The sequence below is a fragment of the Diabrotica virgifera genome, chromosome 10 (assembly GCF_917563875.1).
Source record: "Diabrotica virgifera virgifera chromosome 10, PGI_DIABVI_V3a".
NCBI classification, from domain to species: domain Eukaryota; kingdom Metazoa; phylum Arthropoda; class Insecta; order Coleoptera; family Chrysomelidae; genus Diabrotica; species Diabrotica virgifera.
The window spans coordinates 40,263,435-40,281,566 of record NC_065452.1 but is presented as its reverse complement, the minus strand read 5'-3'; the positions used below and the strand labels follow the sequence as shown (position 1 = coordinate 40,281,566).

The window sequence follows — 18,132 nt, the reverse complement described above, 5'->3', positions numbered from 1 at the left end:
AATAATATAATATTATAATTACAGACATACTAAAATGATTTACATTTTTCTATTATTATTTATAATAAATAGCGCCTGGCGCGCATTTAGCAACCACAGAAATGTCTGGCAATTATAATTCATGTTTATAATAATGTTTGAGAAGTAATGACAGAAAATTTTTTGTCTTAAACTAATTTCAAATATATTTACCTGAATCTTTTGTTTGTCTTATTTCTTAACACAGCCAGCGTACGTTTTGATGAAAATATATATCATTTTAAATGATTTTAAATCCATCTGGCTGATTACTGCAACCGAGTTAATGTCTGGCAAATTAATTTTGCATTTATTTATGTGTAAATAACATAATATTTCAGACATACTAAAATGATTTAAATTTTTCAATTATTATTTATAAAAAATAGCGTCTGGCGCATATTTATCAACCACAGAAATGCCTGGCAGTTATAATTTATATTTCTAATAATGTTTAAAAAGTAACGGCAAAAAAATTTTTCGTCTTAAAATAATTTTAAATTCGATATATTTACCTGTACAGGTGCGCTGCGCAGTAATGAACGCAACCTGTCTCAGTAGCCAGATGGCTGAGAAGGTGTTCGAGGATTCATAGGGAATAATATATTAAAGAATCAGCTGTCTTAAAATACTTTCTCGAAAACGTTGAGAGCCATTTAGACTATAGCGTCTGGCACGTATTTAGCAACCACAGAAATGTCTGGCAATTATAATTCATATTTCTAATAATGTTTAAAAAGTAATGGCAAAAAAATTTTTCATCTTAAAATAATTTTAAATTCGATATATTTACCTGCACAGGTGCGCTGCGCAGTAATGAACGCAACCTGTCTCAGTAGCCAGATGGCCGGTAAGGTGTTCTAGGATGCTTAGGGAATATTATATTAAAGAATCAGCCGTCTTAAAATAGTTGCTCGAAAACGTTGCTAGCTCTTAGACCATAAGCGAATGAACCTAAAAACAAAATGTTAAGAAAACCGGAGGCTGTAGTTGATGTTTAAATTCAATATATTATAAATGCTAGAATAGTCTACAGGGTGATGCGAACTTTGAGAAAAAAACACAGTTTGATTCGTACACCCGGTATACAATGACAGTTTACCTATCTAGCAACAATATTATTAGAGCGACATTGTTAATGAATAAGGCTATAACATATTAAAAAATCACTTAAATGGGACAACAGGTTTAGGAAATTCGAGATATCAATAATGAATAAATTTTCAGTGAATCGATTTTTTGCACCCGAGTGTAGTTATATTTTAAGGAAAAGTTTTATTTTAAAAAAATTTAATTTCAGGATATATAGAATCGGCTAATAAATATAATAAGTAATAATCAAATAATAGTTGAAGTTGAATAATGAAGTTATTATCAAGAGTCTCCTTGATGAAATTAAACAACTGCGAATCGGTGAATACCTTTATGACCCAAAATACGGTACTGCTCGCCATGTTCAGATGATTAAGAGAGATTTTGGGAGATACTCTAGTCTACCAAGGTTATTACTTATGCTAAAATAATCAAAGTTGTATAGGGACTATGTAAAAATGTTAATTTTTGTGGAAATAGCGAATGTTTTATTTTTCACTTTTTCCAAAAAAATTTCAAAAGGCCTGCTCTTATTTTCATCATAACTTGCTTAGCTTTGATAATATCAACTTTATCTGAAGCTTACTTTATAAGTATTCTTGAGTACTTTGACAAGTGTTAGTAAGTATATTCTATTAAATGCATCGTTTTCCCATTATTTAAGCTTGATTACTTATTTTTGGGTGCTAGCCGAAAAAAATATACATTCAATCACCTATAACTAACTTTTAATTAATTCTAAAAGGTTTTCCAAGTTTTCGAATCCATTCGATTTTTTATTATCTTCAATTTGGGTAATAATAGCTTTTTTGTTAAAACTTATAGTTTTTGATTTATTTATGAAAAACAGCTTTACATCATTCATTTTTTTCACGAAAAATTCAAATTTTTGATCTTTAATAACTCAAAAAGTATTGATTTATTTTAATAATTTGATATAACAAATTTTGCTTTAAAGTTGTTCCTATACCGATTTGTGGAGTTATTTTTAATAAAATACTTTTCACTTCCGAGAAGGGGTGGCATCCACCCCCAGGGTAAAAGCGCAAGTTTGCACTATGCCACGTTTGTTTATTGAAGTATCCTCTATCTACTCACCAACTTTCATGCAAATCGATGGAGGTTCAACGAAATCGGAGGTGAAAATCTTCAGTGACTGCACTAATATTCCACTTTCACTCCTTATAGCTACTTCCTGTATCCAATGAGGTTTTAACTTGCAAGGGATTATAATTATCAATATCCAATGGACGAATTTCACAGATAAAACTCCATATTACTTATGTCGATGATTTTTCGGCTCCAGCTCTCCGTCTACAAGGAGCTCCACTTAAAAATAATCGCATAAGTTAAGATGGCTAGTAGACATTGACTCCAAACCCAATAATCCCTAAATAGTCACACACACACACAAGATTAACACAAACACTTAGAACGATAAAAGTTAGTTTATCTACTCTATCTCTATTATGCATAAGTTTTTAGTTTGTGAAAACTGTCATTATAGATAGTAGTGCGTGAAAGATTTAAAGTGTGCGTGAAGTAACAATGTATTTTATATACATATACAATGTTCTTGAACTCCTAAGTGGAGCAAAGAGCCTCAGTGAAAACGCACCATCGGGTTCTATTTTGCGCTAGGGCCTTCACCTCATTCCAAGACTTTCCTTGACTTCTTATCTCGTCCATGATGGATCTTCTCCAAGTTTGTGCTGGGCGACCTCTTTTTCTTTTTCCTTGGGGATTCCACTCTAGGGCAGTTTTTGCAATACTGGAACTATCTTTTCGGAGTGTGTGACCTATCCACCCCCACTTTCTGGATTTTATTTCATTTTCTACCCTATTTTGTTGGGTCAGGTGTAGCAGATCTTCGTTTCTGATGGTGTTTGTCCAGAAAATATGCACAATTCTTCGTAGACATTTGTTAACAAAGACCTGCACTTTGTCTGTAAGGGATTTTGTAACAATGTATTTTAAATGGGGTTTATTTTTCGCACTGTTTTTTGACACAATTTCATAACGAGCGATCCACAATTATTGGAATCAAAGCTAGCCGTGCAAAAAATTACGTATGTCTTGTTTTAATCTGAATTTATATCATTGGTTTATTAATTAATTTTGATTAACATTATAAAACATAAAAATCAGTCAAAACCTTTAACACAGAACTTTAATCAGAAATAAAAATAATTAACAAAATTATAAGTAACAATAATAAATAATTAAGTATTTTCTATGGGAAATAAGCCACAATTTTACTAAAAAATGGATTTGTTAACGTTTCGAAGCCCAAATCGGGTTTCGTTGTCGAAATACAAAATACTATTAAAATAAACAAAAATGTTGTTGCTAAGTAAAAAAAATTCTTCTAATAATTTATTTAATCTGACTCATTTATATTGGCAATTCAGACGTATATTATACATTTTAAAGTAGAAGACTTTAAAATGATATCGCCAATATTTATGAGTTGCGTTCCTGGGACGACTTTACTAAAAGATAGTTCATTCGATTACATGAAATCAATCCCAACTCAAGAATATCCGTCGCAAAAAAATCATAGCATGTGATCTGTCTTTAAAAAGACAACCAAATGCAACGATGACAGTAAAATTCTCGCGCTAGAGATTCCATAGTAAATCACGAGGGAAAAACCAGGAAAAAACCTCGTGATACTATCCCGACATCGTAAGTATTTGGTCTTACATTTAATTTACCTTCAAAAAACTAATACCAAATTCTGACTTTAATATGTTTAAATTATAAATAATATTAATAATACATAGATATACAATAAGTAATACTAAAAAATATAAAATTTGTACTAACTCGATATGTTATTGACTTACTAATCGTGGTATTTTCTTTCTATTGACTTCCTCTTTCAGTATGGGTAACCACATCCTACTGCATTCTACCGAGGAATTTGCGACACAATTGGTTTCATTTAGCATAATTAGAGCCGCTTCTTTGATTTTTCTCTTTTTACTATCTGATTCTTTCAGGACTATACTTGAATCTCTCCACTGAACTCTGTGTTCATTATCCCATGCGTGTTGACATATTTGAGATCTATCAAATTCTCTATTTTTAATATAAGACTGATGTTCACTTATTCTAACGTTTAATGGTCTTGTGATTTACTATGGAATCTCTAACGCGAGAATTTTACTGTCATCGTTGCATTTGGTTGTCTTTTTAAAGACAGATCACATGCTATGATTTTTTGCGACGGATATTCTTTAGTTGGGATTGATTTCATGTAATCGAATAAACTATCTTTTAGTAAAGTCGTCCCAGGAACGCAACTCATAAATATTGGCGATATCATTTTAAAGCCTTCTACTTTAAAATGTATAATATACGTCTGAATTGCCAATATAAATGAGTCAGATTAAATAAATTATTAGAATAACTTTTTTTACTTAGTAACAACATTTTTGTTTATTTTAATAGTAGTTTGCATTTTGACCGTTAATAAATTCATTTTTTAGTAAAATTGTGGCTTATTTCCCATAGAAAATACTTAATTATAAAAATGCCACAAGGAAATAGCTTCAGAACAATAATAAATAAAATCAAACAATATGCTGTATATGTCCACCACCAACATTTCTACATAACCTAACTTTTCTTGTTAAGTTGACGTACACTGCAAAGTTGACGTAAACTGAAAAGTATATCTGAATTAAGAATAGACATGCACTGTATAGCTATCTCTGTCTTTATAATCAAATATCCTTAACTCGCATTGTCATGGTGATGACATTTGAGCAATAAATTACAACACAATTTTTGACAGTTTTGTGGTTTGAAAGAAGTTTGAATTTTTAAATATCAAAGTTCTAAAAATTGTAGAATAGAAATTAATTCCAGTGACGAAGAGTTACAGTTTTTTTATTTGTTTATCGTAGATAAAATATTGTATGGAACTGTGCGTGAAGTACTTTTTGCGAACTTACGCGATATATAGCACTCGCTCCGCTGTCGCTCGTGCTCTAAACATCGCGTGCGTTCGCAAAAAGCATACTTCACGAACTCTTTCATAAATAACTATTTTTATTTCCGAGGCAACGAAATAAAATATTTTTTTTAATTTCTGTTTTAAAGTGGAATAGTATCCGAAAATCGAAATATTAAAAAAGCATTCAAAAAGCACAATGATCGCATAAGTTAAGATGGTGAGTAGACATTGACTCCAAACCCAATAATCCCTAAATAGTCACACACACACACAAGATTATAGCCACACACTTAGAACGATAAAAGTTACTTTTTTATTTCCGAGGCGACGAAATAAAATATTATTTTTAATTTTTGTTGTAAAGTGGAATAGTATTCGAAAATCGAGATATTAAAAAAGCATTAAAAAATCAAAATATTCGCATAAGTTAAGATGTGAGTAGACATTAGGTTTATTCTAGCATCAGTTTCAAACGGTTTGAAACGATCAGTGAATAGTCGACCAGCGCAGCGCGAGTAGAGGGGATAGCACTGGTGACTGTATTATGTTCTCTTACTGACCAACTGTTTGCTGACGGTTTCTGACTAGTTTGACTGTTTGCTAGAACAAACCTAATGACTCCAAACCCAATAATCCCTAAATAGCCACACGCGCAAGATTATAGCCACACACTTAGAACGATAAAAGTTAGTTTTTTATTTCCGAGGCAACGAAAAATAACTATTTGTATAACAAGGGAAGAAAGTGCTACTTTTCCTCCCGAGAATGAAGTTTACTGCCCGACGCGTAGCGGAGGGCAGTAATCATTCAAGGGAGGAAAAGGCACTTTACTCCCATGTTATACATATGGTTTTTCCACCCTCCTCAAATAACAAGTAATTTTTTCATTTTTACTTAATTTATTTATGTAACTAACCAACAAAATTTATTAGAACTAAAACTAACCAGTACGTACAATATAACTGTCAACTGTCAAATATAAGTCAAATTAATAATGTAAACATTGTTAAATCAAAATAACAATTTACTGTTTTTTACCCTTCTGCAAAATACAGAGTGTTTTATAAATAAACGTTAAAATGTATAGAAACTTACGTAATAGAAAATAGATAGTGTACAGGGCGTCAATAAGTTACATTTCATGAATGAAATACCATGACGTCACTTTTACTTTTCCTCCCTAGGGAGGAAAAGTACAACTTCGCTTCCTACAATCATGTCCGGAAAAGTATACTTTCGGTAGAGGTAGGTGGAAAAAATATTTTTTTAAATTTCTGTTGTAAAGTGGAATACTTCTAAGAAGATAATATTTGAAAATATATTACTAGCAACGTCTCATTACCCTTAATAATTAAGCTAGCGTTCATCTATTTAGAATTACCTGTTATCAGTTATCTTATCACGCCTTTTATCTTCTCGACACATATTTTTATCTTTTAGAATATTATAGGTAGTAATCCGAACTAGAACAAAAATGAGATCACAGTGACATGTTAGCTTCCATAATAATGATTCATCCATCGAATTTACTGCGATCAAACTCAGAAAGAGCTCAGTTTTCTGCCCCAGTGGGCAACTATTTGAACGAAATAGACTGTGGAATAAAAGTCTTGCCATGTCTGAGCGACAGACTGAATTTACAAAAGTTAGCAAAGTTGTCTGTTTTTGTTGTAGTGCTTTGTTTGATGGGTTGTGCCCATGGGATTATCAACAGTTATTTCACTGGTACTTCTCAACTGTGGACCTCTCATTACAATTTTCCGGGGTCTACCAAAGGTAAGCTACCAAAAGGTAGTATTCATTATAATTTATATTAAATCGAGATAAAAATAACTGATTGTGTTGATTCTCTTATAGTTTATCTTTTTTATTAAAGAAATAATTGCCAAAATAAAAACATTATCGCAAATAATATTTAAATTAATGTGATTCATAAGTTGTAGGGCATAAAATAATGTTATTATAAGATTCCTGGATATTATTCTGTCATAAAATTTATTATAATATTGTTTTTTGAAGTTTTTACATATCTAGCTACCATTTATAGCAACATATTCTCACTCTTCCATGGCACTACATTCAAAGTCGGACCCGCATCTGCCCTCCAAGCATCTCTTGCTGCTCTCCTCCAGTTATTCATCATCAATAAGTCTTTAGCATCAGTTCTCAATTCGTCTATTCACCTCTTCCTTGGTATTTCTACTGGCCGTCATCCCACCATAGTTATTAATCGTTCTGCTAGCTGTTGTGTTATTATTCATTCTTATGAGGTGACCTGCCCAGCGCAATCTTTGTATGTTTGCAAAATTTGCTATAGAAGGTTTTTGATATGTAGTTTATATCCCTCTCTAAGTGGTTTATACGAATTATATGCTTCTTTAGTGTCACCCTGACTGAAATCTCCCTCAATTTTTCGTATGTAACGTAGTCGTTGCGTTTGTTGCTCCAGGTAACAACATCAGTCAAAGACAAAAGGTTCACTTTTTAAGACATTTTTCTTCTTCTTCAGGTGCCATCTCCCCTACGGAGGTTGGCAATCATCATAGCTATTTTAATTTTTGAGGCAGTAGTTTTAAATAGTTGTTTTGAGCTGCATCCAAACCATTCTCTCAGGTTCATCAACCATGAAATTCGTCTTCTTCCGATGCTTCTTCTGCCATATATCTTTCCCTGCATTATGAGTCGTAGGATGCCATACTTCTCGCCCCGCATCACATGTCCGAGATACTGTAGCTTCTTTTCTTTAATTGTAAGTTCAACTTCCTTCTCTTTACCTATTCTTCTCAGTACTTCATTGTTTGTAACTCTATCTACCCAGGAAACCCTCATAATTCTTCTATAGGTTCAGATTTCAAAGGCGTTAAGTCGTCTCATTGTCTCTATATTTAACGTCTATGATTCCACTCCATAGTATAGAACACTGTAGACGTAACATTTTGTTAGGCGTACTTTAAGAGCTAATGTTAAATCTTTGCTACATAGGACCTTTTTCATTTTTATAAAATTAGAACGTGCTTTTTCGATTCTGACTTTTATTTCTGCAGTGTAGTCATTATTTTCTGTTATAAGTGTTCCTAGGTAAGTGTACTTTTTTACTCTTTCGATCTGCTGGCCCTCTACTATCAAGATTTCGTTAGTATTATGGTTGTTTTTACTAATTTTCATAAACTTCGTCTTTTGGATATTGAGAGAGAGAGTCCGTACTCCCTACTACACCTTACTATTTTACTCATGAGTCTTTGCAGGTCTTGTAAACTATCGGCTATTATTACTGTATCATCTGCATATCTGATGTTGTTAACTAAGACTCCATTTACTCTTATGCCGACTGTTTCATCTTCCAGAGTTTCTCGCATTACCTCTTCAGGATAAGCGTTAAATAATAGAGGTGATAGTATGCAGCCTTGCCTAACTCCTCTCTTTATTTCCATTTCTTTAGATGTTTCTTTTTCAATTCTTACTATTGCTCGCTGATTGCAATAGAGGTGTGTTATTAGTCTTAAATCTCTTTCATCTAGGTTTTTATTTTTTAGGATTTCCATGAGTCGATCATGTTTTACTTTATCAAACGCTTTATTGTAGTCTATAAAACAGACGTAAAGAGGATGGTTAATATCCAAACATCTCTGTGTCAGCACGTTGAAGGAGAATAATGCCTCTCTGGTACCCATACCATTGCGGAACCCATATTGAGTGTCACTAATATCCAGCTCCAGTTTAGAGTGTATTCTGGCGTGGATAATTTTCAATAGAATTTTCAAGGTATGTGACATTAAGCTTATGGTTCGGTAGTCACTGCATTCTTTTGCATTCACCTTCTTTGGCAAACACACAAAGGCTGATGTCAACATTTCTCTAGGGATGATTCCTGTAGTATAGATAGCGTTGAACAGTTCTACTATTATGTCCAGGTTTTTCTCGTTGACCAACTTTATCAGCTCGCTAGGCAATTCATCTGGACCAGCAGATTTATTGGTTTTCATAGAGTTTATTGCCTGACTAACCTCTGATTTGGTTATCTCTGGGCCTACATCTCCCGTTTGGCTATCTACGTATGTACTAGCTTCTCTCTGGTCATGAAATAGTTCCTCGATATACTCTTTCCATCGTCGTAGTTTTCGTTTTGTCTCCATTATAATATTTCCATTTTTGTCGAGCAATATATTTGAGGTTCTTCTATTTCCTATTCCGGCTAGTTCTTTGACTTTTTTATGTAGGTTGAAGTTGTCATATGTGTTTTGCAGTTCTTCTATTGCTTTACATTTTTCAGAGAAGTAGGTTTCTTTAGCCGCCCTAATTTTTCTTCTTATTTGGTTTTGAAGCTGTTTATAGCGGGTCTTATTAATGGTTTTGTTTTTTCTTCTTTCATTCATCAACTCTAGAATTTCCTCCGTCATCCATTCTTCTTTCTTACATTTGGTTGCAGTAAGTACTTTCTTACTTGGTTCTAATATCGAGGTTTTGAAGAATTGCCACTGCTGTTCTACGTTGCAATTATTTCCTGGGTTTCTGACTAGATTTGTGTTGATTTCGTGTTTCAGATTTTCTTTTGTTTCTTCTGACTTTAGTTTCTGTATGTTAAGTTTATTGTTGTTTCGGCTTTTTTGCGTCTTTTTTAGTTGAAGTTGAAACCTAGCAATAAGAAGACTGTGATCAGAAGATACGTCTGCTCCTGGATATGCCTTTACTACCTGAATTGAGTTTCGATATCTGTGCTTTATTAGGATGTAGTCAATTTGATTTCTGACAATTTTGTGCTCTTTGACAGCTGGTGATTTCCATGTATACAGGCGTCGCTTAGGTAATTTAAAGAATTTATTTTCGGCTATAACATTATGCTCCTGGCAAAATTCTATTAGGTGATCCCCTCTGTCGTTTCGTTCGCCAAGCCCATATGGTCCTACATTAGGGTAGCATTTTCCTTCGCCAATTTTTGCGTTGAAATCACCCATGATCACTCTTATGTCTCTAGATGCTGTGAGATGTAATGTTTTCTGGAGTTCGCTATAAAAGTTTTCTATTTCTTCTTCATTTTTGTCAGCAGTTGGCGCATAAATCTGGATTAGGTTCTGGATTGACATTTTTATTTAGAATCAAAACATACAAAAGATACGATAATTAGCCTTAATTACTCGTTAATTTCGTTAATAAAATATATTTATAATCTACGCATCGACCTTTCGGTTCGGGTCGTTGTGACGATATTTTATACATGAACGAATGATATTGAAGATCGCGTGGATTAGGAATTACTTTTAATAATATGAAATGAACGCATAAGGAGAGGAAATCTCGCTCAGCTCGCCAGGGGAAAAGATATGTTGGGAAATACGACCACCGCTCGCTAAAGGATAGGTAAAAGGAAAAACCGTCGGATTCGTTCAACGCACCAAAACGACGGCGGTAAATTGTCGGGATAACTCACGTCTTATACCTCGTTGTTGTTTATTATTCTTCGATCAACGCTCCAAGAATAATAATCAACTAGGCTTTTCGTTCCGACTTTTTCATCGTCCGAGACGGTACAAAAACACGTTTTACAATCCATTGGCGTACTCTAGATGATAAAATTATATTATTGTCACACGTATTATAGTGGGACATTTAAAAACGATGAATGGGCAAATGATAAAAAAGATACTGATAAAATCCGAAATAGATGAACGGAAAAATTTTGGAAAATTTAAAAAATATGGTTAAAAAAACAACGTTTATCATCATCATCAATCAGCCAATCACTTCTACTGCTGGACATAGGCCTCCCTAAGTTCCTTCCAGTGTTCTCTACACTATAGGCCGCTTGTAGCCAATTTTCCCCTACTCTTTTTATGTCGTCGGTCCATCTAGTTAGTGGTCGTCCTCGGTTCCTTTTATAGATTCTGGGCCTCCATTCCATGATTCTTCTTGTCAACCGTCCATCTTGTGTTCTAGCTAAGTGCCCTTGCCTGCGGCGTTATCTAACTTTCCCACGAACTACCTGGACCCATTAATCCCAAGTACCTGCTGCCCCATCGCCGAGAAAGTTCGGGATTAAGTCTTAATGACCGGAAATTCCAAATTTGATTCTCGTTGAAAGTAAGAATACAAATATTTTCAGTTATTCACTTCAGTTGCAAGTATTACGGTATAGTGTCCGGTTTTGTCCGTTAGTGTTTAACTTTTAAATGGCGAATCCAACGACTATGTTTAGTCAAAAGGGAGAACTTTTATTAATAATTAAAAAAATCATTAATTAATGAATATAAATATTCAAAGGCCCATGTCTCCAAAGATGAAAAAGTTAGAGGGCGATGCATCAAAAAAGAGTGTCAACAAAAAGTGTACACAAAGGAAGGTGATGAAAATTACGTTATTCTTAAAAAAGCATCGGTGGAGCATAATCATGCTCCAGATATCCACGTTGACCGGCAAATTTTTAGTAATTCTACAAAGAGGAAAGCTGTAAAAGATATATGTGAAAGACCTTTAAAGATTGTCCACAAGGCATTGAGGAAGGAAAATTTCAGCAATTTACCGCTGACAACGAAAGACATTTCTTGCGTTCGAAGAAATATCTATGCTGCAAGACGAAAATCCACACCATCATTGCCCAAGTCACAGGAAGAAGTTCTACAAACAAGTGTTAGTGAACTTAAATTTAAAAACAAATAGAGGTGAAAACTTTTCATTATCTACAAATAATAATTCCGCAATTTTTAGTTGTTTCACAAATCTTTACTTTTTGTGTAATGCAGATTCTTTGTATGTAGATGGAACTTTTCAATACTGTTCTAAATATTTTTGTCAGGTGTTTACTATACATGGCTACAAAAATGGTTTTTATGTTCCTCTAGTATGTTTTTTGTTACCAAATAAATCACAGCAATCGTACAAAAGTACTTTTGATACATTAATAACAATATGTATAGATTTGAATTTAAATTTCAAACCGAAGCGAATAATTTCGGATTTTGAAATAGCAATTCAAAATGCAGCCAATTTAATGTGGCCCGACATTATTATTTCTTGTTGCAAATTTCATTTAACACAAAATTTGTACTACCGAAAAATTCAAATTTCAGGTTTGTCCTCGGAATATACAAATCAAACTGTTATTGGAAAATATTTAAAATTGTTTTTCGGCATTCCTTATTTAGATCCAAATGATATTGGTGATTTTTTTCTGATGAACTTTTTAATATTATGCCAGAAGACGACAGAGTTTTGCAATTTTGTGATTCCTAGTTGATAATTATTTAACGGAAGGTTCAACATTTCCACCTTACATGTGTGCTTCAAATTCATCATCTCTTATATTTACTACAAACGCATGTAAACCATTTCACTCGAAATTTAACGAATGTTTTTATAAATCACATCCTGACATATTTAAATTTACAGACATTTTGCTAAATTTTCAAGCAGAAGTATATGTGAAAATTAGAACTGCACATAGATTCGAAAAAAAAACTTGATAGAACGGCAAAAATTAAAGTTGATTTTATTGAAAATAAGCTAAATGAATATTACGTTAATCAAAACATTACTAAATTATTGTAGTAAAGAAAAAAGAGACGTTCTCACAAAAAATTTATTTTACAACTGACGACCGGTTTCGCTGTCTACAATATCCACAGCATCTTCAGGTCACGGTAAAAGTAAAATTAAATGCTACAATTAACAAAAAACCAGAGTTAGTTAAGTGGTCTGGTTGAAATCAAAGGGTAAAGATCAAGCCAATATTAAAGTATATATATTTATGCATACATATAAATACTAAAATGTACGTAAATATGGTTTAACAACCCTCACACTCACATACATGCAAGCATTCAAATGTAGTGGCAACTAAAGTATGTCAAGTATAAGTATAAAATGTACACTTACTTTCCGGTATAAGGGAAGAATATAGTAGTATTCAATATCATACTTTTTCTCCAAATTATGCTAAAGGGAGAGATGGTAGAGGGACAGATTTGATTGTAGTGTACAAACAAAACAAAATAATTGGCAGGATCTTGAGGGGATTAGTAAGGGAACACGACATTAAACCGTGAAACCAAAAATTGTTAGTTATATATAAAGTGATGTTATTTTTAAAAAGTGATGTTATTTTTAAATTTTTTAAAGTGTATATTTTTAATTTAATTGGGATTATTAGATGTTGTTCTGGATGTTCAAGAACTGATGGATGTAAGATTGGTTGTGCAATTTTCTTAAACCAGAATTGGTCAGTTGTGTATTAGTTGTGGTGTGATTGTGAAAATGTTTTAATTTTGACTTGTTGGAGACATTGAAATTAAACTGAACAATAGTAAATAGGTAAAATTTGCTAAAATTTAAAAGTGTCAAACAATAAAATCATTAATAAATAATTCAGAATTAAATTCAAATGTGAAGGTAACTAACTGTACATGAAATTAAATTTATAGTAATATAAAGTTATGATGATTTGTGCAGCAATGAATGAGATTTTATGAGATATTACTAAAAAGTTAGAAAAAGGCAAATATGAAAAAAATAGATGAAAAAATGATTCATTTATATTAATATCTGTTGAATGTAATAAATAGTTGAGTAGATTGAAAAATTAATCTCAAAAAAATCTTTTTCTCAAAAATTTTTTGAGATTAATTTTTCAATCTACTCAACTATTTATTACATTCAACAGATATTAACATAAATGAATCATTTTTTCATCTATTTTTTCATATTTGCCTTTTTCTAACTTTTTAGTAATATCTCATAAAATCTCATTCATTGCTGCACAAATCATCATAACTTTATATTACTATAAATTTAATTTCATGTACAGTTAGTTACCTTCACATTTGAATTTAATTCTGAATTATTTATTAATGATTTTATTGTTTGACACTTTTAAATTTTAGCAAATTTTACCTATTTACTATTGTTCAGTTTAATTTCACTGTCTCCAACAAATCAAAATTAAAACATTTTCACAATCACACCACAACTAATACACAACTGACCAATTCTGGTTTAAGAAAATTGCACAACCAATCTTACATCCATCAGTTCTTGAACATCCAGAACAACATCTAATAATCTCAATTAAATTAAAAATATACACTTTAAAAAATTTAAAAATAACATCACTTTTTAAAAATAACATCACTTTATATATAACTAACAATTTTTGGTTTCACGGTTTAATGTCGTGTTCCCTTACTAATCCCCTCAAGATCCTGCCAATTATTTTGTTTTGTTTGTACATTACAATCAAATCTGTCCCTCTACCATCTCTCCCTTTAGCATAATTTGGAGAAAAAGTATGATATTGAATACGACTATATTCTTCCCTTATACCGGAAAGTCTGTACATTTTATACTTATACTTGACATACTTTAGTTGCCACTACATTTGAATGCTTGCATGTATGTGAGTATGAGGGTTGTTAAACCATATTTACGTATATTTTAGTATTTATATGTATGCATAAATATATATACTTTAATATTGGCTTGATCTTTACCCTTTGATTTTAACCGGACCACTTAACTAACTCTGGTTTTTTGTTATTTGTAGCATTTAATTTTACTTTTACCGTGACCTGAAGATGCTGTGAATATTGTAGAAAGCGAAACCGGTCGTCAGTTGTAAAATAAATTGTTTGTGAGAACGTCTCTTTTTTCTTTACTACAATAGTATGGACTCACACATGCAACCCATTCATTATTACTAAATTAGACTTCATTAAGTCAGTTTGCAATAAATTATTATGCAGCTAACTTTTAAAATCTAAAATATAGTGTTCACTTTTACTAATTTTAATTACTAATCAGACATTAGAATTAAGCATTGTTATTATTTAACTGTAGTTTTTGTTATTGTATATAAGTTAATGTAGATTTATAAATAAACTTTATTCGATTATATTGTTATAGTTTCATTATTTAATCATTTAAAATTTTCACTCATGCTTTGTTAATTGGGTTCCTTTTTGAATGCAATAAAGTAAAATAAAAACTATATATGTTCACAAAAATATTATCTAAGTACCTAGGTAGCGTGGGGCAGTTCGTAGTCGCTGTTAATCCTACTATAAAACTGAACCCATTAAAATCTAGGTAGCGTGGGGGAGTTCGTAGTCGCCCCCTTGCCTGATGTTTTGGTTTGTTATGTGGTCTCGATGGCTCATGTTCAGCATTGCACGTTACATAAAAACAACGTTAAAGAGAAATATATTGGGAAGCAAAATATGAAGAAACGTAAATAAGTAGGAGAAATTGTCAAGTTAATGGTCTAAAAAGTGTCTTTGTGAGTGTCTAATACAACGTCTTTATGTATCCTCGTTTAGGCTTGCTGCTCTTCAAAGAATGGCTATTTTAGAAACTACTCCATCTACGTGCTGCAGTGCTGCACTACCCAGGGAAGAGTTCTAAAAGAGTTTGTTCTAAAGAGTGTCAAAGTATCAGGAAGTTTTGCAGTTTACTAAGTTTAGGTGTTTAGATGACGCGAATGGAACCTTGTTTATGGGGTTTGGTGAGTTGGTATTTAATCTCGATGATGACAAAGCATTATTAGAACTTCTTTTGCTTTGAAGTTTGAGCCTTCGAGGGTTCTCAAGATGTATCTTTTTCCAAGAGTGATTCTCTTGCTCCTGGAGATTCGTTCTTCTGCTCACCCTGTTTAGGGTATTTTGATATTAATACTTCAGTTGAGCGTCTTTAAAAATTTGACGTTTAAATAGACTGATGGTCTGATGTTATTAAGTCTTCTTCGTGACTTACGGTCTAGTTAAAATCATCAAGATGGTTGCGGATACTAATTAAATGTCTGAACTATATTAACTGTGTTAGTGTTTTGTCTGTCTGTGTTTATACAACTAAAAAGTAAAATCTCTCAAAGATAAAGATTCAGTATGTACTTTTTCGTTTTAAATAAATTTCTACTATGAATATGCAGAATGCAAATGACCGAATATATTTATTATTGTTTTCTTTATGCAGGATAATAATTGCATTTTCATTGCATTATGCCCACATAATTTGATAAAGAGTTAAACAAAAGTAAGACTACGAACATTTGTGAAAAAGTGTGTCACATTTGTACAGGTTGTCCTTGTATTATGGCAACAAATTTTAAGTATAATGTGCAAGAATTAGTGACAATATAGGTGGATATTCAAACTGCAGTTTTGGTTTTAGTAATTATTGTCGCTAGTTTTTACCGGCTTTTTAACGGTACCAGTAGATACTTCTTATTGATGGGGTGACGAAGAAGAACAGTCGCTGTCAAATTTTAAACAAAAATAATTTTATTGGATAATAAAAAATTTTTCTCCTATTTCTCCTACTTCTTTTTTCTTTATTTCGGTAAGACTAAGTTTTTCGGCCTAAAATAGAAATTTGTTTTTCGTTCAGTTATCAAATCTTTCCATTCTTCTTTTTCTTCTTCTTCATTTTTTTTAATAGGCAAAATGTGAACATAAATCTGCTGAACTGGATACGGAGTAGCTGATCAATAAGATGTAGTAGAAAACAATTAGGTATTGTTATAGGTACCTGTACAATCTGATAAATTGATACAACTGACCAGAGAAAACAAGTACAACATCACAAACACCTTTAAAACAATCAAGACACTCTATATATCCAGTCCAAAATCAAATTCAGCACACACGAGAGGTCAAAGAACTGCATCTACAAAATACCCGATGAATGCAGTGGGAAAAACGCCACATAAAACGTCAAAATTAAGCGTTTAGTTAGTTAAACAATGATAGTCAATACGGCATGTCTTTGATACCTCGTTTACTATGAATTTTGATGTTTATCATTTTCACTGACAGTGACAATACCGCATTTGATGTGTTTATTGGAATTTATAACTTATATTCTGTTTATTTTATAAAGTTATAGTGTGTTAAATATATCATAACATAGTTAAATATACATAAATGTACAATATAACTTTATAAAATACGTCCACCGGTAATAGCCATTTCCTAATTATTACATTGACAGTATATATCAATGATATTACATATCGATCTACGTTTCATTTAATGTTTTGATTTAACTTGTTTGCAAATTAATGAATCATGACGTTTGTGCAAAGATATAATGGAACAACTATATTTAACAGGGTACAAGAAAATAGTTTCAGGACCCTATTAATGACTACTACTTGTATTACTTGAACTGTCAATTTCCTGTTTATGTATATTTTCTGACGTTCCAAACCTTACTAGAGATTTCGGAATATTCCGATGACATTTTTATAATATTCAGGATTTTTAATTTGTCTTCTTTTTCGTCTTTGGACTTTTTCTATTTCAAACTACAATACATCTTCAACTTCTTTAGGTACCGTCTCCTCTAAGAAGGTTGGTAATCATCACAGCAATTTTTACTTTTGGGATTGCAGCTCTGAACAAGTCGATGGAACAGCAATTGTACCACTTTCTCAGATTGTTGAGCCAGAAGATGCGTCTTCTTCCAATTCTTCGTTTTCCCTATATTTATTTTATCCTGTTATGGTTTGTAACAACACATATTTATCCCCTCTCATAATGTGGCCGAGATACTGTAACCTTCTTATCTTAATCTTACTCATGATTTCCTTTTCCTCTTTCATGTTTCTGAGGACCTCAACATTTGTTATTCTGTCTACCCAACTTATTTTTATTATTCTTCGGTAGGTCCACATCTGGAATGTTTCAAGTCTATCACTTATTTCTTTCTTTAAGGTCCAGGTCTCCACCCCATACAGCAGCACCGAAAAGACATATGAACGTAATCTTACTTTGAGTTGCAAACTAAGTCTTTACTACATCATACTTTTCTCATCTTGTTAAACGTTGCTCTAGCTTGTCCAATTCACATTTTTATTTCTTCTGTATACTCGTTATTTTCATTAATCATTGTACGAAGATATCTGTATTTTTTAACTTTCCATTGGCACCCACTTTGTTTAAAATGTCTTGTTGTTGTGTTTGGGAAATTGTCATAAATTTTGTTTTATTAGCGTTAAGCGTTAGTCAGCTTTCCTCATTAGCATTTACTACATTATCTAAGAGTACCTGCACCGAGAGAAAAAAATTCTTGACATA

The 18,132-nt window shown here is 32.2% G+C and overlaps 1 protein-coding gene across 1 annotated transcript in view; it reads left to right on the top strand.

Moving 5' to 3' along the window:
* The first annotated feature begins 6,528 nt into the window (after window positions 1-6,528).
* LOC126893476 (solute carrier organic anion transporter family member 74D-like) overlaps window positions 6,529-18,132 on the top strand; it is a 51,934-nt gene continuing 40,330 nt past the window's right edge. The window contains exon 1 of the mRNA XM_050663733.1: window positions 6,529-6,850. Coding sequence (XP_050519690.1) covers window positions 6,565-6,850 — 286 coding nt within the window. The 5' untranslated portion in view covers window positions 6,529-6,564. The remainder of the gene's footprint in view (window positions 6,851-18,132) is intronic.